Here is a 23,370-nt window from a genome sequence, read left to right on the forward strand (position 1 = left end):
TGAAATATACACTATCATACATACAGTATGTGTACACAAATACAGGAATATGTTTGTATAAAATTAAAAACATATATACAGTAGAACTGAATAGAATATAATCATGTAACTCAAATGCATAAAAAGATGGCAATATCCTATCTGTTTATGTCACATCATTATATCACAAACAGAATTGTGGTGAAAATATCTAACATTACACAAAGGAAAGGCAAGAATTTGAGAGAGAGTCAATCCAAGTATGTGAACCACTTGTTGAGAGCATTATAGTACACACTGAAGCTCATTAATATCCTTTCCACAGGTCTGTATCCAGGAACAGAGTACCAGATTGCAGTGCAGGCCATCAAAGGAATCTCGAACGGACAAGGTTCTTCTGTCATTGGGGCAACAGGTCAGTGTCAACACATCAGCATTCATGAGTCTTTAAACCCAATGTGGCCAAACCTTGTTATCAGTAAGCAGAAAATGGGACCAATTTCCCTGAAATTGACTACTGCCTGACATTAATTGCACTGAGACTGCCTTTGTGCTTCCACTGGTGGTGTCTGACTCGGCATGACACTTAAAATGACTGATCAGCCACGAGTGGAACTGAAACACATTAAAGAAAAAGCGAGGATAGCCATATTCCACTTAGTTTTGAATTGGGTGCAACATCAAAGCCGGCTCTTTGCTCTTGTCATATCGCCTATAATTCACCAGTGGTCAGGACCTAATAGGAAAACACATAATCTGTCATGCACAATACTGACATACCGTACAATACAACCTGCTATTACCTTCCACATGCAGCCAATGATAATAGAATAATGAATACAGCCAGCAAGAGGCACGATTATGGATTAAAGATGGAGGGCTGGAATTTACAGCCCAATAATCTGGACAATTCCTAGTGGCTGTGGTGAGCATGGTCACTGAGGGGAAACATGATATGAATGGTGTAATGACTATAAGATGCTCCCTGATGGTGGAGGTGAGGTCTATGATTCCATCTGGTAATGTTGGATATTAGCATGTTGGTCTAACCGTGTTTTGGACTAGGTTTACTACATGAGGAGGAATTCATTTTTCAGCTTCACTAACAGCCGCTGTTGACATTTAGCTGCCATAACGTTATTATTTAAGTGAGTTTGAAATGGCCCACAGTGGCACAACAGGTCCTCAGTTACTCCTATTTTCTGTCTTTCATTCCCCTTTCCTTCTGTCCTCCCTCACTTTCACTCTCATCCACTTTCAGAGCAGTTAAAAAGCAGTCTCTAGGTTGATGGCTCTTCATTTTTAGACGCAGAGACTCCCAATTGAATGGTTTTTAGTCATCAGTGTTAGGTAGGTATTTTCAAGACTCACCTCTCTTCTTTTGAAGACCGTCAGGTACTCAAGTGCTCCAGACTTTGCTAATATATATATATATATATATATATATATATATATCTATATATATATATATATATATATAGATATATATATATATATATACCGAGTGTACCGCCACCTTGTGTCGTGGTTGCATGTGTGTTTATGTGTGTCTAGGCGTATGAATGGGCTAATCTACACCAGGCAGACAGTGGCTTGTCTCCACTCCAGTTGCTGCAATCCTTCATTTTAGGTGTAGCACGAAAAGGCTTAGAGGTGATTGAAGAGGATAGTCGTCCACTCTGTTTGCCAGAGAGGATGTGCTGGTTTCATGATGACTGGCATGGCGCAACATAGAGCACTGTTACCTATTATCTCACTAAACACGCTGTTTGCCTTCGGCTGTAGTGGTTATACACAGTGAGAGATAAAAGGAACATGGGGAGGAAATATGGAAAGTAAAGAAATGCAGAGCAGGCAGAAAGAAAGAAAAATAGGACAGTAAGTGCTGTGGTTAAAGACAAAAATTTGCTAAAATAATGGTATAACAGTGAAAATAAGGAGATGGTGAGAAATCAAGATATTTCTGGGGAAATCAAGAGCAAGAATAAGGCAGGATAGAAAAATATTGGGTCACAAAGAAGCAATTTCAGTAAAATTATGTCGCAGCATGTAATGCTTCACATTGTAGCTACCGCTCTCATATTGTGCCCTTACCCTCATGTGATGAGGGTGGCCCCGCTGCTATTGATAACACAATATTCCAAAATATTATTTTGTACTTTATAGATTTTATTTTTTTTAACACATTTTTTTTTATTCTACAATTACATCTCCCATCAAAAAATTATAAACAGAAAAGTAGGTTCATTATTCAGGAAGTATGGGAATTCATGTATCTTGCAAAATGGCACAGACGGTTCCAAAATCGATATATTTAATATTACTGTATGGTTGGACCTCCATTTGTGCTTCCAGTGTGACTCTATTAATTATCCTCCCTCAGCCTGCACTATGTTGGAATTATTAGTAATATATTCGGTTCCAAAGTAAAATAATTCTAAGACAGCAAACATTTAGAAAAATGTCTGAATATAAGGAATCTCAACTTGGAGCACACTTCTCGCAGTCTCCAACTTGCAAAAAGATTATAAGGCGTATAAACGCAACATACCACAGCTGCTACTGCTGATTCAGATAAAATAAAGACGCCACCAAAGCCTATATAACCTAAAGCAGATGGCTTGGCTTCAGTCGAGGGATTGACTTTTGAGTCTTAATGTTATCTGGATACACTATAGCACCTCATGTGGTCCAGAGGGAGTACCCTGTTGGCTCTGACTTGTCCATCAGAGGCTTTGGAGCCAGCTCTTTACATTAGATGTTGGAAAAATGTCAAGTGAAAATGGGAATAGGAACATTTAAAAAAAAAAAAATATGAGCATACAAGAATAATCCATGAAAGGTCAAACCGAGACTGAAGGAGTGTGTGTATAACTACTCTTTTTCTGTTGTATTTCTGTAGTAAGGATAAGGTAGTGAAAGGATGCATTTTGTTTGTGTCCGTATTTTAAATCTTGGTAACATTTGAAGAAGGTAAAAGTAAATCTACACACATTCTCCTTTTCTTTAAGTGTATAATTTTGGGACTGAACTGTCACCAGAATTCGTTTTGTGTATGTTTATCACTCTTACTTAGGCCAGTTCACAGTTTGTCAGTGTGAAGCTTATTACACAGTATGTTTACAATTCTACAGATTTGGATCGTTTTACGATGTAACAGTGGTGCTTGCTTTTGATTAGATTTTTTGATCCTTTAGTTGAGAAAAATAAAATGAAACTGTGTGTGTGTTCTTAAAAACAGTGATATTTCTATGTCTGCCATGGACTGTGAATGAGTGATGAGAGGGCTATTTAAAATGGCAAGAAAGGGATTTCATGTCATTCATGTTGCTACAGTATACAGATAAGTCAGTGCTGTCATAAAGAGTTATGACCTGCTTACAGTACATATTAGATTCTTGAGCAAACATACAAAAAAGTGTGGTTGCCAAGGGACTCCACAACAAAGCATATGTCACACCTGACATATTGTAGTCTCTACAAGAAACCACTTTATTGACTCGATCTATAGACATTCCCTTATACTGTGAGGCTGTGAAGCTGCATGGCTGTAAATTATGAAAGACGGCCTGTTACCGTATGCCTTGTGGTCAGTACCTCTGCTGAACATGCCACCCATAATGGATAAGCTGTTTTCCAAATGGCAGAAGCCACTGCTTGTGCTGTGTAGCCTGGAAGCCACTGACGCTGTACAGCTAGTCGGGTAGAACGTCTGGAGTAACTGGATCCATCATACGCTGTAACTTCAGAGCAAACACAGGCATGCAGTTCCAAGAGAGAAAATCAAATAACTTTTAATGTATGTGAGATAGTTATGACAGAAGCTATACTGTCTAGAAGAGCAGAATGAACTCCACTTCCTTTTTCAGGGGGGGGGGGAACAAAAAAAACACTGCAAAGGGAGAAGGAAAGCTGTGTTCTAAAGGAGAACAAGGCATACATAATTCAATACAAACTTTATTTCAAAGGTTGCCAACCAAATCACGTAACTTTTATGATTCTTTTAGGCTGTCTGTCTGTTGTAAATCAATTCAAAAATCATTTTCTTACTGGAATGAGAAAACATATGTTGCCAGCATGCAACACTTTCTGTTCTATACAAACAAAAAGTTTCAGTAAGATAAAAGGTAGAGCTCATTTTCCTCAGAGTGACTGTACAAACAATAATCTGTCCTTAAATGTTAAAAACATTAGGCTGGTTGTTGTCAGGAGGTTGAAATGATCTGGATTTTTTTTCAGGCCTGTGTTAAGTATGTTTGACAGTCTCTTCCCAAACACAATATTTATTGTGGCCCATGTTGCCACTTTGTCTATCAAACCACACTCACACAGGTCTGGTGTGAAGCTGTGAAATTATTAGTTGAAATGGCAACATGTTCACAGTTTGTGTGAACATTCAGTCTGGCACAAAATAACTGTTATTGATTCTTTTTTTGCATTGAGAGACAAGCTTTTTATCATTTCCAGCACTATTGAAAGAAACTTGTCCAAACATTTAGATGGATGCCAACCTGGTGTTTCACTGTGAGCATGCTGAGCTCACTTAGTGTTGCTTACTTAAGGTACTTGGACTACTGAACGACCTCTCATTTTTTCATCCTTGGAGGAAACAGTCAACTCTAATAAAATGGGAGCTATTATAATTCTTTCTGTGGTTTCGCTCATGACAGACTGTCAGGCAGCGCAGCCACAAGGACGGGGAAGTGACAGAAAGAGTAGAGAGGAGATGCAACCAGAGGGGATGTACAGTTAGACAGTTGCATAGTTCCTTTCTTCTCCTGGATGCATCATCAATCAGTTTTCACGATGCAGACTGTACACTGACACAAGACTGACCTCGACTGAGCCGCTGCCGCAGAGGAATAATCCTAAATGATGATTGCTTTTACATTTCCCTCCGCTTCCTCTGTGTGTGTCTCTCTCTCTCTTTTATTTTCTGTCCTCCTGTCTTTGTTGCTCTCTCTCCTCACTTTCGTAGAGATCGCCGCGACAGACCCTAACACCCATTCACGCACATGCAGCACCAACTGCTCCGCCTGTATCTTCCATATGTGTGTTCTGTCCTGCTCCTGTGTCCGCTTACCTCTGCAGCTCATGCTGTGGAGTTCAGTGAACAGGACAGGACCGTGGGATGGGTTGTGTGCCACGATGTTAAAGAGATTCACAGAGCTCCTCAGCTGAGCCAGAGTCTCCTGTGGTTCATTTGTCCTCTTCCATACATATTTCCATACAAAATACAAACTCTCAATAACAAGCTTTTGTAAATTTATATAGGAAAAAAAAAGTCAATTGTGTGCTTTAAAGGTGCAGTAAGCAATAACACATCCTTTCTCCAGCCGTCGCTACTTTAACTCGTACAATATTAGGCAAAGCATACATGTATGTACACTACAGGGATGGAGTGCAGTGACTCATCTACCTCAGTTATCCACTTGGCTGTGAAGCAAGCGAGCATTACTGAGTTAATTTTCTGCTGGAATGCAGCACATATAACTAATATATATGCTAATATTAGCTAATGAGCTACCAGCAAGTCCTTTTATTAGTTTCATGACCACGATAGTGCCTCTTACATGCTTGGAAGGGGAGGATGAAGCGAGGGGAGTTCATTTGGTTGTAATCTCTAACCTGACCACGAGATGCCACTAAACCTTACACACTGCTCCTTAAAGAGGTGGAAGATCTCATGAATCATTTTCTAACTGACATACTGCCTATTATAAAAGGCACACATGGACAACATTTGTCATTAATGTTGTTTGGTTTTGTAAATTGACAGCCCTTTGTTCCTCCTCAGAGGCCATGTTTTTTTTTTTTAATTTTTGCACTAGCTGCTAGTCGGAAAGCAGTTTTATGGCTTTTTCCATTAGCCACAAGATTATCTTCCTGTCCTGTTGCTCATGCTTGTCTTATTTACATCCAGTATACTCCTTATCTCAGTGATATATCTCCTCGGTTCTGTTTTCTATCCTGAGAGTTCTGTTCTGATTCTTTCTTTCTTTGTTGTATCTCTACTTCCTCAGACATCGATGCTCCGACAAACCTTGTTACCACTGAAGTAACAGAGGACACTGCAACAGTGTCGTGGGATCGAGTGCAGGCTGAAATAGAGGGCTACATAATGAGCTACACCTCTACTGAGGGGTTCAGCTCAGACATTCCTCTAGGACGGGATAGCACCTCATACAAGCTGCTTGGCTTGAGGCCCGGAGTTGTCCACACTGTCTACATCTGGGCCTTCAGGGGAGACAAAGTCAGCAGTAAGACTTCAACAGAAGCTGAAACAGGTAAACTTTAAATGGGATTTTGTCTCATTACAGGAGCGTTTGATTTGATTATTTGTCCATTATCTAATAGCTTCACAGAACAGCCTTATATTTGAGCAAATGGTAGACACTAAGCTTAAAAGTTCAGCTGAGGTCAACCACAAAGGTAAGACACAAAAGATAAGTTACTAACCCATCATTTTGAAAATGGTCTTGAACCTCCAATGTACAAACAGAAAAACATATTTCATCCTCAGTACACTTCTTTACTGACTGCACAATAACCTGTGATTCTCAGAAAAGTGTTCAAAAGCAGGTCATTTATTTTTTGTCTGTGCCTATTACAGCCTGTGAACAGAGGGAAATATGTTATAAGGGTCTCTATTTTTTCCAACTCCTTTGTGCAAGATGCTTCTATATCTAATAACCCTTATGTACCATGCATCAATCACTTCCTTTTTATCTTTTGTGTGTTGGTTTTCTGCACAATTTTCCTTTATTTTTGAGATGGCAACAAGTAAAAAGCATCAGTGCAGACATTTTACTCTTTGCACACTAACCCCTTTTATTCTAACTGACAAGAGGGAAAAGTTGAACCCTCCCTGAAAAAGGCTATTTAACATAATTAGTCTGGACACCTCATTTAAAGGCAGTTCAGTTTAGCCTGCGGCTGAATGTCCATAAGAAGAAAATTGTACATGGTCAATAAAGCCAGCAATTTAGTTTCTCTGATCTCTTGTGTTCTCATGTCTCCTAATCTGACGAGTGTACAGGTTAGCAGCTGTTGCTGTCTGCTTGCATTCATGTTTCAGAAGAAAGTCGGAGGAGGAACAGTTTTGAGTCCTGACTGGCATTTACCCAGAGAGCTTTGGGAATTCTGTTGAGCTGCAGGATCAAAAACTTGAAGGGCATTTACATATTCAGCTGGAAGTGAAGAGATAATTATCCCCACATTCATTCATGCTACTGTAGAATACCACCAATATAAATGTTTGACATAGTCAGGTATTCAATGTACTGTACATGTGGCAGATGTAAATTCACACAGCACAATCCACATTTACTGTCATAATGAATTTGTTGAATTTATGTTTTCCATTGTCGCACTTCTGCACACCTGTTGTGTCTATGTGCGTGTGTGTGTGTGTCTGTGTGTTTGCTAAGTAGTTTAAGCCATTGCCACTGCTTTAAATTGCTGTCTTTGTTGAAAATACCACATGTCCCTTTCTATTTTTTAATTTTTTTTTATTTACAATTGTGCATTTTTTCGAACCCGGATTCAGATTTTTTGCTTGGTTGGTTTGCAGACATGTTTACTCCAATAACCTCCCTCATACATCAAACAGCAGGAACCAAATATCAGAAGTTAAACTATGACAGGGAGCAGTATGGGAGGAGAAACATTGACAAATGTTTTTAATGAGAGATGGATGCTACTGAGGTGTGTGAATTATTTAAATATGTCTTGAAAGATTTCACAGTCACTTGCAATACGACACCACCAAAAATAAATCTGTACAATCTTACAATACTAAAAAATATACTTATCCCCAGTTTCCTTTCTAGAATGATTTCTCCAGAAGTAAAGAGTTGTAAACTGCCCTACAAAAACAGGCTGCAGTGACGATAGAGGCAGAGAAAACCATTCCCTGTACCTAAAATATGCAGATCCCTTATTTGCATAATGTTCTGCACTGTCTATCAATAAAATGTGTCTTCTCTGCCCTCTTATTCTTGTTAACTACGCAGGCTATTCAAGAAGACAAAATTGTGCTTGATTCGTTTTATTTTTTTAATCCATAGCTTTGTTTGCCGACGTTCCTATCTGTCCGAGTATGATATGCAGTTACTGCCTTTTCTCCTTTTAGGGTCGTGCAGATGTCCTCAGATGGAAACCTACCCCAATTGCTGCTAATCTGAAAAGACAGGGAATCTTTTCTAATCTAATAATGACATGAGTTAATGAAACAGATGCAGTATAAGTTGTTCAGTTGTTTTTTTTTATGCCTCTAGTGCTAGTGACAGCAGTGGCTGGAGGTGGTATGATTTCGGGTTGTCCGTCTATCCGTTCCGTATTCATTAATGCGATACCTCAGGAACACGTTGAAGGATTTATTTTTTCAAATTTGGCACAAATCGTCACTTGGTGCGAGGATGAACTGATTAGATTTTGGTGGTCAAAGGTCAAGGTCATAATTTACAAAGCATCCAGGTTTTAGAGTTTGTTGCTTCTTTGTAACAAAAAAAGTGCTACTGCAGTTTGCATGTTGTTTGATTAACATAGCTCATAGTATATTTAATATACTACTTCCCACGTTTCAGTGTGATATGACGTCAAACTTGAATTCAACAAGAAAAAATTGTATATGTTCTTTTTGGCAAATACAAAAAAAAAAAATTAAGAATTGAAAAAAAATATACCTACATTTAATTTTCACTGTGAATCACAAACAACAAATCTGCTTGATGAGAAAAGGACAAGGTTAAAAGATCATTAAACCGCAGCACACGGTTTGATCCAAGTTTGAAGTCTTTCTAACCTCTTACACACTGGTTGTAGGTGCAGCTGTAGGTGTGTAGTTTCTGTTATGAATGCACCAGATGTAGTGATGTCTTTTAAGTAGTGTCTACTAACTATAACTCCCCATGCAGAGCTGGATGCTCCTACTGAAGTCTTGGCCCAAGATGAGACAGAGTCCAGCTTCAGGGTGCACTGGGATCACCCTCAGGCAGAAATTGACGGCTACATCCTAACCTATAGCTCCTCTGAGGGCTCAAGTAAGGAAATCATAGTTGGGTCTGACAGTACTTCGTACGTGCTAACTGGCCTGAAGCCTGGGGTCCTCTACACTGTCTACATCTGGGCCGTCAAAGGGAGCAAAGCCAGCAAGAAAACCTCAACACAAGCCGAGACAGGTCTCAGATCTACTACCATCTGTTCAAAACCAAATCACTTAATTATCTGAATAACTTATGTAAAATTTAAAGGAATCCCCTTATCCTGTGTTTGACATGATAATATCCTTATATCACTGTTTAATATAACAACATAGAGATCGGTGACAGATTAGAGGGGAAAAAAAGAGCAAAGTGTCTTTGTGAGGTGTGGCTGTAGCCCCTCCACTCTACTGTAGGAACGGACACAATACTTCCAAAACACATTTGATCATTTGGTCATGGAGAGCGCTCTCTAAATATCAGTTCAAAATCTGCCATTAAACACTAGTGGCTGAGATCTGAATTTTTTCCTTTAATTTGCCACCCACCTTTTCATCATATTTTGCATCATTGTAGTTTGTGTATTGATATCCTCCACTAACATCTTCCTCTAGAACTGGAAGCTCCTGCTAACCTCTTAGCCCGAGATGAAACAGAGTCCAGCTTCAGCGTCTCATGGGATCCAGTCCAGGCAGAAATTGATGGCTACATGCTCACCTACAGCTCCCCTGATGGCTCTAGTGGGGAAATCCCAGTGGGGCCCGACGACACTTCTTATACCCTGACTGGTTTGAGGCCTGGGGTCCTCTACACTGTTTACATCTGGGCTGTCAAGGGAAACAAAGCCAGCAGGAACATCTCAACACAAGCTGATACAGGTGTCAATCACCACTGTTTGTTAAACCAAATTATCTGTCTTGTACATTTGTGTTTAATGCCTCAGAGTATGCAATGATTATAGCTGTTTTGACAGGACAACAGGTCAATTCACATGGTAGAACGATCAGAATCTGCCTGTTTGTATAGAGCAGTTTTCCAACGTATTCATCCAACAGTTCATTCATCTACTTGCCATCTTCTTCTTTGGGTCATAAGGAGCAAAACTGCCGAGACATCTTTTCACCCCAACAGCTTACTCTGGCTGTTCCTGAGCAGTCCCATGCCAGCTCAGAGGTCCAGCATGTCTTGAAACAACCCTGCGATCTCCTCTTCATCAGTCACGCCTGCAGTGTAAGGAAGCACTCGGGCTCTTTCTGCCCTCTGCTATTTGCTATTTGCTCAGCTGCTGCACTAATAGTTCCTCTTAGATTAATGGACCTCTCACTATTTTATGCAGACTGCAGTGAGCCAGCATGCTGGGAACTTCATCTCAGCCTTTTTTTTTCCCCAACAATTTCGGTATCTTCTCAAAGTTGGACCACAGATGAAGCTTTGATTGAGGATTGACTCAAGAAATTCAGAGCTTTGGCTCATCTGTCTCTTCACTTGTACCATATGAGAGCTTTGTTCAATTTCGCTCCAACTTGTGTGTCATTTCCAAATACACTTGGATTCGTGTAACGGCTGCCTCCTTTTCTCAATAGGATGAAAAGCTTTTGACAGAAGAGGACAATAGAAGGCTTGGAAGGACTTATTACTTTTTTAACAGCTGATTTCAATGGTCATGTACACCAGCATTTCTTGGTTTGCCACAATCACAAGCACTCTATATATTCAAGTCGCATCACCTTTCATTTATAAAATGTTGCATAATAGGGATGAGACTTGAGATTATTCTTGGCAGAGAAACCAGGTATTCTCAGCAAGTACAGAGGAATATGTTGAGCAATGACTTCTCCCTGCAGCATGCAGATGCACCTGCACAATCTCCAACTGTGCAACAGACTGAATTTGTGAGAACGTTCACTTTTCAAACTTGTTGGTTGTTTACTGAATATGATAAATACCACATTCAGTCTGGACCAGAGGTGAGCCTGACAACATTTAGCCAGTCCCTCTCAACCTAAAGCATTAGCTCAGACTCTTTCTATCCCAGATGATATACATTTGATCTTTTTTTCCTTGTGTTATCCACATCATCAGCATCTCTCTGACTGATTTCTGGCCATGAGGGGTGTGTTCAGCATGGACTCCCGTGCTGGTTCTCTCAGCTCTTACAAGAATGTCTCCATACAGAAGTGGATGTTCCCACGTACCCTACGAACGAAGAAAGACAATCTTCAGTTTGTCATCAGACTAAGTACAAACAGAAATCAATGAATCTGATGAAAACACAAGTACAGAGACCCCTTTGGAGCCTGATACTGTTTTTTTCCAGTGTCTAACTGAACTGCCCGACTCCTCATGTACTTTACATCACCCACATTTGGGTTGTGAATGGGGAACAAGGTTTCTGCATTGAACTAAAAAAAGCAATTTTTTGAATCTTGAAATATCTTAATGTAATCATCATTTTTGTTTACTCACAGTTGTGGTACTAATACATGTAGTAAATTCAAGCTGAGTTGTTTCATTTCTCCTTTTAATGAGGGATGAAACAACACATCTTCTAGTTTGCATTAGGAGTCTGTGTAGTTTGCATGAGTAGTATATTAAACTACTTCCACTAACTTCTTTCTCTAGAACTGGATGCTCCTGCTAACCTCTTAGCCCGAGACGAAACAGAGTCCAGCTTCAGCGTGTCATGGGATCCAGTCCAGGCAGAAATTGATGGCTACATGCTCACCTACAGCTCCACTGAGGGTGCTAGTGACGAGATCCCAGTTGTGTCTGACAGGACCTCTCACAACATGACTGGTCTGAGGCCTGGGGTTCTCTACACTGTCTACATCTGGGCCATCAAGGGGAGCAAAGAAACCAGGAAGATTTCAACACAAGCTGAGACAGGTTAATACAATATAAACAGGCAGATTTTTATTTTGGTAACATTTAGGTCCTTCTGCCTCTTGAAATGGTCACTCATTTTAAATGTTAGTCATTTTTTTCTCTTAGATTTTGTGGCAACCCGGATCTCTGCTTTCAAATACTTTGATGCATTTGGGCAAAACATCAGGATGCCATTCAGAGCGAGTTTTATCCAATTTAAGGAGGCCTTAATCTGATGTTTATATGAGCCAACTCTGAGAATTGCCAGCCTGTCAATGCTAAAATTTACTCTTAATTTGAAATACAGTTAGGATGAAACACTGTGAGACTGTTTTTAAACAATCATCAGCCTTTCAGTAATGAGTCCCAGGTGTTGTTCCATACACAAGCTCAAACTGGCTCTATTAGTGTTGATGAAAAGATCTTTGTCTGAGACCATTGATAATAATATCCAGTCAGTCAGGGTCTGCTACATGTGGTCCTAATTAAGCCTTTCAAAACAAGAGAACAAGAACTGCAGTAATTGTTCTCTTATAGAGTTGTTAAGAGATGTTGTGGGTATGTTGTACTGCCTTAATGTTGTTTTAAACTCCACTATTGCATACCCTGGTATTCACGAGGGTCAAGGGTTAAGTGGGTGAGGAAATACATCTGGGAACTTTGGTTTGAGCAGAGCTCTCTTCATTGCCTGTGTCTTGTGTAAGACTTATTTATGAACGTTTCTGGTGATTAACAGAAGCCTGTATGCTCTAATGGATTATTGTGCTCAGTGTTGTCAAAAACAGTGAGTCAGTAGTTGTCACAATAGAATTGATTTTAAAAACTATGATGCCATTTGATGATTTATGCACACCAAAAGGCAATTCATAATTGTTCACACCCAATTAACTTTAATTTATGAAACCACAATTTTCTAACAAAGTCAACATTTGTTAATCCAAACTTGTAAACTACCAGGAAGCTCCAGCACTGCTGTTCAGCCCAGAAATACTTCCAACAGGCCTGGCAAGGTCACTGGGTATGTCTCCTAACTCAGTGTGGGGTGAGAAGCAGGAGCACATGGTGAATGGGCTTCAACAGCGGTATCTTTGTGTGAGCCAGATGATCTGTAAAATCTCCTGGGAGCTCTAAGTGAAAGCTGGATCATTTTCAATTAGGCAGCAAATGGCCGAGTTTTGGATTATAAACTTTGCTCGTCGTAACTCATTAGAAACCATCAGTGGCTCCAGACCAAGTTATTGTGTCAGAGGATATCATCTGGGATACATAAAAGCACATGTTATTACATTTGTGACTTTATTGGACATAGTAACAAGCACCGTGAATATGTCACTTAAAACTGTCTCAAAACCACATCACGTGAGTTTTGCAGACTTTTCAGGAGCCTTTTTTTCCCACTAGTTAACAGTGGTGTTACTAAATGTATCACTCTTCACAGAATGTTTTGCCGTTACACCAAAAAGGCAATTTCGTTTTCCACTGACAATGATACTGATAATTGAATGGTTCCTGATTAAAAATCAGAGATTGTTTTGGATGACTTTGTACCAGGACACACGGGCTGTGTGGCGTGCGCTGAAATAATTTGGGGGGATTCGTGTTTTCCAGTACAGGTGCGTGTTTGTTTGTACTGTGGTACACAGGAGGAAGATAGTTGGCTTAATTGTTTGACACCTCATTCACCTGCCTGCACGTGTAATGTCATTGGTGTGCTGCAACAAACGCCTGCATGTCTAATTTTTAACAAAACAGTCAAACGCTATCTGGTTGATTTAATGGTGAAAACAGAATGAGCTTTCATGATATAGCCTACCTTAAATTCTAGGTTAGGCAGCAGATATGACTTACACTCACAACAATGCCAATATGCGCATGTAAATTATCTGTCAAATTAGGTGTAATGTAAATATGGTGTTTGTTACAGCTCACCAAAGTCCATGTTTACATATATTGGAGTACCATAGGCATAGCAGGAACACGGTGAAGGTACTAGGACTTGTTGGCTGGATCATTTGACACCTCATATAGGCCCCTGACCACACTTGTGTTATCAGACATTAAGGTGACACACACATCCTCTAAATTCTGTAACCACAGGCGGGTAAAGCTCTCACTGCTCGAGCAGGCGTCTTCTTGTCAGACAAATTATTGCAGCGTCTGTTTCCGGTCTAACCACCAAAGCGTTTAAATAAGGAAGAGAATAACTGCCAGTTTATCTGCAAAGGCAAATTGTAAATGCAGGCAGACGCTTCACTTCCACTCCAGTGCTTCAGGTGGAGAGAAAAGCTACTCTGTCAAAAGCATTACATTTACAGTCATCATTTGAGCTTCATGAAGGGAATAAGGTTTGTACCCCAAGACCAAAACTGAAAATGAAATTTAAAAAAAAAACCCCACAAAAGTATTTATTGAACACATATCACTTAAATTCCTTTTTAAAAACGTGTAAAAGCACCTCTATTCAGTTTTGTTCTTCTGCTGTCATCCACTCTGATTTACACTCGTGCCCATAGACATTGATTCCCCTAAGGACCTGAAGGCCACAGATGTGACGCTAGACTCGACTTCTTTGACTTGGATTCCTCCTCTGGCTGACATCGAGGGTTACATCCTCACCTACAGAGATGAAGAGGGAAACTTGGAGGTAACTGGGCGATCAGGTTTAACAGACGTTTTCTCCCTCAAACAGCTAAACACCATACCACAAGGTATTGACATGTGTAGATCATCTGCAATACTAAAAAGGTTAACTCATGTCTGTTGTAATTCTTGACGCTTAACATACTGAGAGTATAAACAAGTGGTGCATTTTCAGGTGTTTTATGTGAGTTAAAAGTTGGCCAAATATATCTCCGATGTTATGTTGTGTTTACTTTGACACAACTGTTCAATTACAAAGAACACACACTCCTGTGGAAGAGTGTGGGAGGATGCACGAATCCTCTTTCTCCGTATGCCATTTGGACAACTGCTTTTACAGTGTGACAGAGTGAGGCTGAAGGTGCATGTTAAATTTAAGCTGTGTGGAACACTGTCCTCTTGTGGCCACAAACAGAACAAATCTGGTTTTAAAAGAACAGAGGAGCCAATTTTATACCTTTGTTTTGTTGAGTTTTGATACAGTTTCATTACAGTGAACTTGATCAGAGGCTATTTTTTTTTATAATGTCAGGTACCTTATATACATGACAGGTCAAAATACTATACATTTATAGTGTTCACTGTAATTGATTTCACCTGTGTTGTGTTTGTGTTGTGATCAGACAGTTGAAAAACAACTCGGAGCCAGCGAGAGCAGCTTTGCTGCGTCCAGTCTGGAGATGGGGAAGAGCTACATTGTGACCATTATTGCCTACAGAGGCAACAAGAGGAGCAAGGTGGTAGAGACCATCTTCAAAACAGGTCTGTACATACCACCTAACTGAACAACAATGTTACCATATCTCATTTTAGTTGACCTGATATGTATCAGGTGCTGTAATGTGATTCTGTGCTATAAAAAGTATTTTTAGCTCAGGAGTATGAAATCAACATTAATCATGTTCACATCACCTCTTCTTCCCCAGTTGGTGTCCTCTACCCCTTCCCAATGGACTGTGTTCAGATCATGAAGAACGGCAATAAGAAGAGTGGCATCTACACCAGCTATATTAACAATGACCACTCCAAACCAATAGAGGTTTACTGCGACATGGACACTGATGGAGGCGGCTGGCTGGTAAGAATTATTGATACACTGCTCAGACTAATATACTGAAAAACTGATAAGACTGCTACTATTTTAAAGTGATATTTATTACATGGGAATAATTTATACCAGTAAATGTTAAGGTGGTATTTTACTTATCTTACACATGAATCTCAGTTTACTTGCCACTCACCACAGAGAACTGCTCAACCTGTGAAAGCTGTTATTTAATGTCTTCTGGAGTGAGCCATACAAAGTCTGAAAAATAAACCTGAGGGTGTCCACAAGCTGTTGGGTTGCATTGTGGGGAATTAATCCAGTCTTTTTGAAGCTTGAGAAAGCCACGGGACTAGAAGAAGAAGAAGATATCTTCTCTGTTGGTTGAAAATCTGTTTCTTTTGAGCCTCCCAGCTTTACGGAAGAGCAATGCTAAATACCTAATGTTCGTAGTTGACATTATAACTACTGGTATGTTTGTGGTGGATATGGTAACAAACAACCCAAAGCAAACAGTTTGAAATGTTTGTTTAACATCTGTCAGTGAAAATCTTCTGCTCGCTGCTTTCAGGTGCTTCAGCGTCGAACCACTGGAAAGCTGGACTTTATGAAACGCTGGAGGCAGTACATCGCTGGTTTTGGCGACATGACCGAGGAGTTCTGGATTGGTGAGCACTCCAGTGTTTTGTGCTGGATAGTTCTGCAGATATTTAAACATGCACATATGAACAGTAATAGAGTATCTCTTCTCTCATTCACATTATCTGTTGGTCTGTTCCCCTCAGGTCTGGACAAGATATATGAGCTGACCAACACTCCTACTCAGTATGAGCTGAGGTTTGACCTGGGCGTGGGCTCAGAGAGGGCCTACGCTGTGTATGACAGCTTTAAGATTGCACCAGTCAAGCAGAAGTTCAAACTCACGGTCGGAAAATACAGTGGGACAGCAGGTGGGGTCATTGGCTCCTACAACTACATGTCATATAAAAGACTGATGCTGTGAAAACAGTATTTGAAGATTTTCTCTCTGACACTCAAATAGAATGAGTTATAGAGAAGAAGTGATGCTAAATATAGCAATGAAATAGACAGTGACAGGAATAAAGTGGTTTCAAGCAGCAGGCAACCCCACCCATCGTGCTGAGGGTTGCTGAGAAAGCAAATACCCACCAACAGTCGGCGGGATATTTGCTTTACAATCTTACTTTCAGTCTCAGACAGTAGCTATATAGGGAAGATGGTATCTGAAGAAGGGAGGGTTTAAGTGGGCTTTGAAGCCAGACAGATACAGACACACAGCAAATGGGATGCTGTGTCTACATGCTGTATACCACTGTGCGCAGAAACAACATGCAGTATACTGCAGTACTGCATCATGCTCTGTATGGCAGTCTATTAAATTCCTTCCAGCAGTGAACACACAAGGAAAAAAAAGAGTGAAGCACAAAATCCGAACTATATGGCAGATAGAGGAATGTTGAACTGGATGACATTTTCACATGTTTTACAGTCCTAATTATGATCCTCAGGTGATGCTATGACCTACCACCAAGGCCGACCCTGGACCACTGTCGATTCAGATAATGACATCGCTTTGGGTAACTGTGCCCTGACTCACCGCGGAGCCTGGTGGTACAAAAACTGTCACCTGGCCAACCTCAACGGGAAATGGGGCGACAACAGGCACAGTTTGGTGAGTGAGCAAGTTGGCAGTTCTACAACACTGAACTCGGGGTTGTTGGATCATGAGGGGAAAATGTACCTTTCTGTCATGAGGCGCTGTCATGCCTGGTCTGAGTTTGTCATTGTGGGTTTTAAAATGGAACAATATATAAGGAAGAACAGTCTTAGCACAGTGGTTCATCCACTGATCAGTAAGCGGTTAGATCCCTTGCTCCTCCAGTCAACATGTGTACGGCGTGAAGCACCTTGCATGGCAGTGTGTGATACATTAGAGGTCCCTTGTAAAGCTCTTTATGTAAAAACTCTCTCTATGTATATGCAGTCTAGATCAGCATACATAAGCAGAATGAACTATACATTGTAGCACATACTGTTGTTAATACCATTAGTTCTCTCGTCCTGATTGATTAAGTTTAAGGGTGAGCTATGGAAATTAACTTTATAAACCCCAGTTTTTCTGGTGTTGTAGTCTGCCTTCATACCAGTAGGAGGCACTGACGGTATTATGTGGTGACAGTTTTATAGTATAATAACGTGCAGTTAAGCCGCTTTTCAACTTCTGGTACATGCTCAGCTCGATTTGATTCTACTCCCTTGTTTTTTGTTGTCGTTTTTTTTCCATCAACCAAAAGTTGTGGATAGTATCTGGTACTGTTATTGGCATCACCTCCAATCGAGGTTCTAAACAAGCTGAGCCGACACTAAAACCTTAGACGTGAAAACACTGCAGACAACTGATTGGTCAGAAGCCACTGCATGCACGACCTGGGACATCCTGCATAAACCTGCTGTTGTTAACTAGTCAAGCTACTATGGCAGCGGCAACTTTTTATTCACTAGACTACTCAAGATGCAAACATTTCTCTGGTTGAAAACGATATCCTCCATTGTTTTACGTTGAAAATGGCATTGTGTATTTTTAACTGCACTTCAACGGGGTTCTATCTGCAGTGGGAAACGAAATCCAGAAAAGTACCTGGAACCAAAGTTATTGGAGTCAAGCAGAGTAGAGCCGATACCGGCAGTAGAAAAGGGGCTTGGCCCAACCATCATGGCCTCACTTCAACCTTCCCATTAGAGTACTTTATTTGCAAACTTTTTCTGAAGTTCTACGATTTAAATCGAGCATTTATGACAAGATAAACAGTAGTTCCCTAAACGGCACAGCAGATTCATGGTTTTGAAAAATACTGCTAGTGGATCCCAAAACGGTTTTATTCTTCTAGTTCTGAATCCCATTCAGCCCCAAAAGACTGTGGAAAATACAATTTTCACAGTGTTGTTTAATTCAACACTTATTGGAAACCTCAGCTCTGAGGTTTAGTCACAAAGTTTGGAGGAGTTTCTTTTTCCTAATAATTTTTTCACTGTGTTTAGCCCTGCTAACACGTACAAAGAAACAGTATGTACAGCCTCCACTCACAACAAACTGCTACTTCTGTCAGGATTTGCAACAAACAGAACTGACCATCATGATTAAAAACTGTATCACTATCATTTGGGATATTTTCTAAAGGTGCTCACAGAATGGCAACAAAAAATGCTCTCTGGTCAGCAATCAAAGATAACTTCACTCCAGCCCACTTCTACTTGTTTTGTTTTGGACTGTTGAGGTGAGGCAGAAATGGCCAGAATCCATCAGCAGTGATAAGAAAACACATTTCTCACACCAGCTATAAACCATACGTGTGTTTTACCAGGCTGATAGGGTAAAAACAACAGTTATTATAAGGGAAACTGATACCAAAGGAAATGCCGGAGGATGTCTCTGCTCTCGTCACAATTTCATCCATAATATTGCTGTTGCAGATGTCTCCTGCAATGTTTGTCGGTGAAATGCAATAACGGCCAAAACAAGTTTGTTCTCACATGAAATGAAGCCAGAGGCTGGTATTTATTACTATTTTTGTCATTCAGCCTGTCTGTCATGCTGCTAGCCTCTTCCATGACTCCATCTCTCTCCTCCTTGTCTGTCTCTTTTCTCACAACTTCTCTGTATAAACACACTTTGCTTTCCCCTTTGTCTCTCCTCTGTTTCCCTCTGAATGTGCTGTTCTGCTGTCAGGGAGTAAACTGGGAGCCATGGAAGGGCCACCTAACATCCCTCGACTTTACCGAGATGAAGATCCGACCTGTGGGAGCCCTGTCCAGCAGGAAGAGGCGATCGTTGATGGCCCGGGAAAAAAGCAGAGCCACAAAACTCCAGGAGAAGTAGCAGAGCACCTAAAACCACAACAGACATCATCAGTCCCAGTAATCTGCGTTCACGCTAGAATTAGGTGTTTCTGTACATACAGTACACACATAGGTATGTCTTGGTACTCGGATCACAATATATTCATCACTGGTCTATTTGCATCAATGTGCCTCAATGTTTCGTCAACTTTATGGGAAAATAAAGAAAAGCTCACATGCAGTAGTAACTTATTATCTGTTTGTATTCAAATCAGAAATCCATAGGTTTAGTGTGATTGTAGGAAAGTGGCAAATAACAAAACTGCCTTTGAATTGTTTGTAGTTTTGTTGTAATTTTAGAAACTTCTGTTTTACTGATTCTAGTAGAAACCTTGACTATAAATCAGGAAACAGTAGACTGGAAAGAAATAACTTTTTCTCCAATTATTGCATTCATTTAAACTTTTTTTTTTTTTTTTTTTAGCCTCAGGGCAGTAGCACAGGTTACATGAATTACATCTGTTTATTTCAAGTCCTAGGAAGAAATTGAGTGTATTGTAGTATTGTCTAAATAGCATAAATGTAAAACAAAAAGTGGCCTGTGTTTTTTGTTAATGGATCAGATGTAGACTATTAGAGTTAGACCCCTGAGTTTATTGATTATGAAGCTGGCTGGCTGCGTCACATTATGCTGCCACTGTGCCTCTAACGCTGTCACATCTCATCAGTTTGTGTAGGACGAGCCAGAGAATAACAACGGATGGCTGTCTGGAATAGCCCCACTGCTCCTGCTTTACATTCATATGATAGGGACAGCTCGTATCAATCATTGTGATGTGCCCGTGTCAAATGTCAATAAGAATGAAGTTTGTTTGCCCCATCCTCAGGAATTTAATGACCAAACTGTTGTTTTCAATCTGGAGGGCTGACACGAGTTATTAATACTGCTTTGACTTTGACTTTACTTAATTACATTTTTTACACTTTTATTACAAACGTGGTTTATGTGACAAGGACGGAGCACATCAATCAACCTTTCAGCTAATCTGCCAGAACTGATTTGTCGTCCCTACCCCTCATACATTTTGCATTCCCCAAAACTTTCTTTTTAAGCTTTCCTGGCTTGTACGGTTTTAATCCAGCCGATCCTCAGTCAGGATGTTCAAGGTCAGAAATGAGGAGTCTCACTAAGGAATTAAAAACCTCTATATGAATAACTTCTTAACTAATTTGTATTGTCAAACTGACATTATAACTGCTCATTCATAGCCATGCTGCCATTCACAGAATAAAAAAGTTTTGTTACATGAAGACTTTGTCATTTTCCTCACCTCGGTGTAACCAAGGCCTTCAGGGATCCAGGTTGAACAAAATAATTACCTGCAAAGTAGTTCCATTTTTTTTCTCTGCAGATTTTAATGAGGTTGGTTGAAGATTGAATGTCTTACTGTGGAAATGACAGATAAGATGTTCTATTATTTCACGACTGCTGTTGTGGAAACACAACCACTCAAAGAGTCTACAGCCATACCAGTAGCTCTCTGAGGCTGTATGTACGCACAGTAAAGCTTTGAGCTCAAGTCTAATGCTGCTTTATCACAGTGATTCATATTTTTCAGATCTGTACACATACCTACACTCACATAGTTATTAGTTGCTTTAATTATATTTCCTGTTCATACTGTCCTTAATAGAATATCAATCTAACTGCAGACTCTCTGAGCCCCATGTTACCTTCAGCTGAACTTTAAAATGTAATTTTACACAGAGATCCCCAACCTTATTAAAGTTTTGTTGGGAGAATATCTTTAGGAAATCTCATTACAATCCATCCAGAAGTTGTTCCCTGAACCAAAAATGTCAAACTCGGAGTGGTGCTCGATGAAAAAGTCAGGGGATCACGAAAGTTATTCAAATTTATCCTGTGGAGACCATGAGTGTCTGTACAACTGATGATACTGTTGTCATCAGATGATAACCCTTCCAATAGTTGGGTGGGCTGACAACAGAAGGTCCTTTACGAGCATTGATGTAAGACATCCACCTCAAGAATATCAATAGCTGTAGTCCAGTGATATTTCAGGTTCACACAGTGCTAAGTTGTACAGAATTTATTAATTTGGCCTCTTCTGTTTGCAGCTGCATCACAGTCTTTATCAGCAGGTGGAGTTTACTCAGTTGGAGCATATTGTTAATCTCTTGTGAAACCTTTAATGACACCTCTCAGTTAAACTGCTCCTGCTTTAATTTACTGAATTATTTAAACCAAGCATTGCTGCAACTGGTGGAAACATGAGCACTGATACTCAGTTTTATCTGCAGTGTTTCTACAATGCTCCACTTTCATCACACTGAGTTGAGCAACTGTACTTTCAGGAACTGATGACTGTTTGCTGTCTGGTCTGTTAACAGTTTCCCAATTCTCTATCTCAATCTGTAGACAGTAATGGCCCACTGGCTGTCTGGGTCTGAGCCATTTTTACACAGGCTAAAAGTGTATGGGAAGGATATAAAAAGGAATACATCACACCATTTAAATATGAAAAGATAGAGATATCAGATCTAATCTCTTTGAACAACACTGGAACTCTTCAGGAATGTCATTGGTGGAAAGATAATATTTCTGAGTGTTTAGTCATCAAAACCAAATAAGAGATTGAGTATGGGGCCGCCTCCAAATTTGGAAGCAAATATTTCTCGCATAGCGTTTCATTTCAACTTTGAAATTAAATGTCTCACAAAAGCTCATTGATGCAAGAGGCCTTTTCAGCCACAGTGATTGCAAATTACTTTAAGGAGATTGGTTCCTGCCATTGCTTTGCGAAGCAAATGGTTCGCTCAGTGCCAGAATAAACAGACGGAGCCTTCTGCCCCTTCTCTCCCTCGCTCTCTGTTTCTCTCCTGTATATATAGTGTACAGTATAAGCTCGCTGACATACACATTTGTCTGCCTGTGTCACTCGGATTGACACTTACGCCTTGAGGTTCAGTGTGATGTATTTTTTCCATGAGAGAACTTGGTAATGTAACAACGGAGTGTTTGTTTGAAGGGGTGGAGCGTGAGTAGTTTGTGGAAAGAGAGGAGAACTGACCGAAAAAGAAGTGAAAGCATCTGAAATCAAGTTCTATTTGTTGAGATATTCACTGAAACACAACACACAGTGGGTTCCCCACTGTTCATGGAATTTCTGGAATATCATTGAATGAATATGAATGATGATATTTTATGCTGCTGTAGCGGAAAAAAAAAATTCCCCTCGGGGATTAATAAATTAACTACCTAACCTAACCTATATAAAGGCTATTCTTGACACGGAAAGTCAAGGGATTTGGTCTTTTTTTGAGCCAAGTCATGGAATATCATAGAGTTTTGGAGAAGCATGTTTAAAGTTTAGTTGCCATTTATCAAAATGTAATATTTTTCATCAAGTATTTTTGTGTATAGTCTTATTTAACTTGTTTCTTGAGTGGTTTTATCCCCTTCCTGCTCGTTATCAATCACTTCAGTCAAGATGTGCTTTTTCCTGTCACTGATAACGAACGCAAACATGGAGGAAAATATACGTTTCAACAGCTTTGGCTACAAAACAATGACTTCAATGATTGGTTGAGTAGATGACAGAAAAGCCAAATGTAAAGTTTGTATAACTTCTATTAATCTATTGGGGTATGGGAGAAGGAGACCTACACAGCCACACCCACAGTAAAAAGCATGCTACCCCCCTCACTGCTCTGCTCCCAGTGGAAGAGAATTTTCAGGCGGGGCAGCCCGAGGAAATTTTTTAAATTTTGTTCCCATTTAATAACAAAATATTTTGCTCAGTTTATTGAATTAGCCGCTCAAACAAAAACAACAAAAAAAAAACTTAAGGTTTTGTACTAAACAAGCCTTTGAACTGTTAAATAAACTCCAAATTACTTTGGAATAAAATAACAGCTGGATTTTGTCTGATCAGCAAAAAGGTGAAACATTTTTCTGTTTATTACAGGTCATGGAAA

At 40.0% G+C, this 23,370-nt stretch overlaps 1 protein-coding gene across 2 annotated transcripts in view; it reads left to right on the forward strand.

Annotated features, from left to right (window-relative positions):
* The window catches only part of tnn (tenascin N), a 169,000-nt gene extending 149,312 nt beyond the window's left edge, over positions 1–19,688 (forward strand). For both annotated transcript variants that reach the window (XM_069718332.1, XM_069718331.1), the window contains 12 exons: positions 305–394; positions 6,003–6,266; positions 8,898–9,161; positions 9,578–9,841; positions 11,586–11,849; positions 14,342–14,472; positions 15,092–15,230; positions 15,395–15,546; positions 16,085–16,181; positions 16,299–16,463; positions 17,043–17,206; positions 19,262–19,688. In XM_069718332.1, coding sequence (XP_069574433.1) covers positions 305–394; positions 6,003–6,266; positions 8,898–9,161; positions 9,578–9,841; positions 11,586–11,849; positions 14,342–14,472; positions 15,092–15,230; positions 15,395–15,546; positions 16,085–16,181; positions 16,299–16,463; positions 17,043–17,206; positions 19,262–19,411 — 2,144 coding nt within the window. In that variant the 3' untranslated portion in view covers positions 19,412–19,688. The remainder of the gene's footprint in view (positions 1–304; positions 395–6,002; positions 6,267–8,897; positions 9,162–9,577; positions 9,842–11,585; positions 11,850–14,341; positions 14,473–15,091; positions 15,231–15,394; positions 15,547–16,084; positions 16,182–16,298; positions 16,464–17,042; positions 17,207–19,261) is intronic.
* Positions 19,689–23,370: the final 3,682 nt, after the last annotated feature.

This window comes from Brachyistius frenatus, unplaced genomic scaffold (genome assembly GCF_029030835.1).
Source record: "Brachyistius frenatus isolate BFR_SWC_R1_liver_20210118 unplaced genomic scaffold, ASM2903083v1 Contig_190, whole genome shotgun sequence".
NCBI lineage: Eukaryota > Metazoa > Chordata > Actinopteri > Embiotocidae > Brachyistius > Brachyistius frenatus.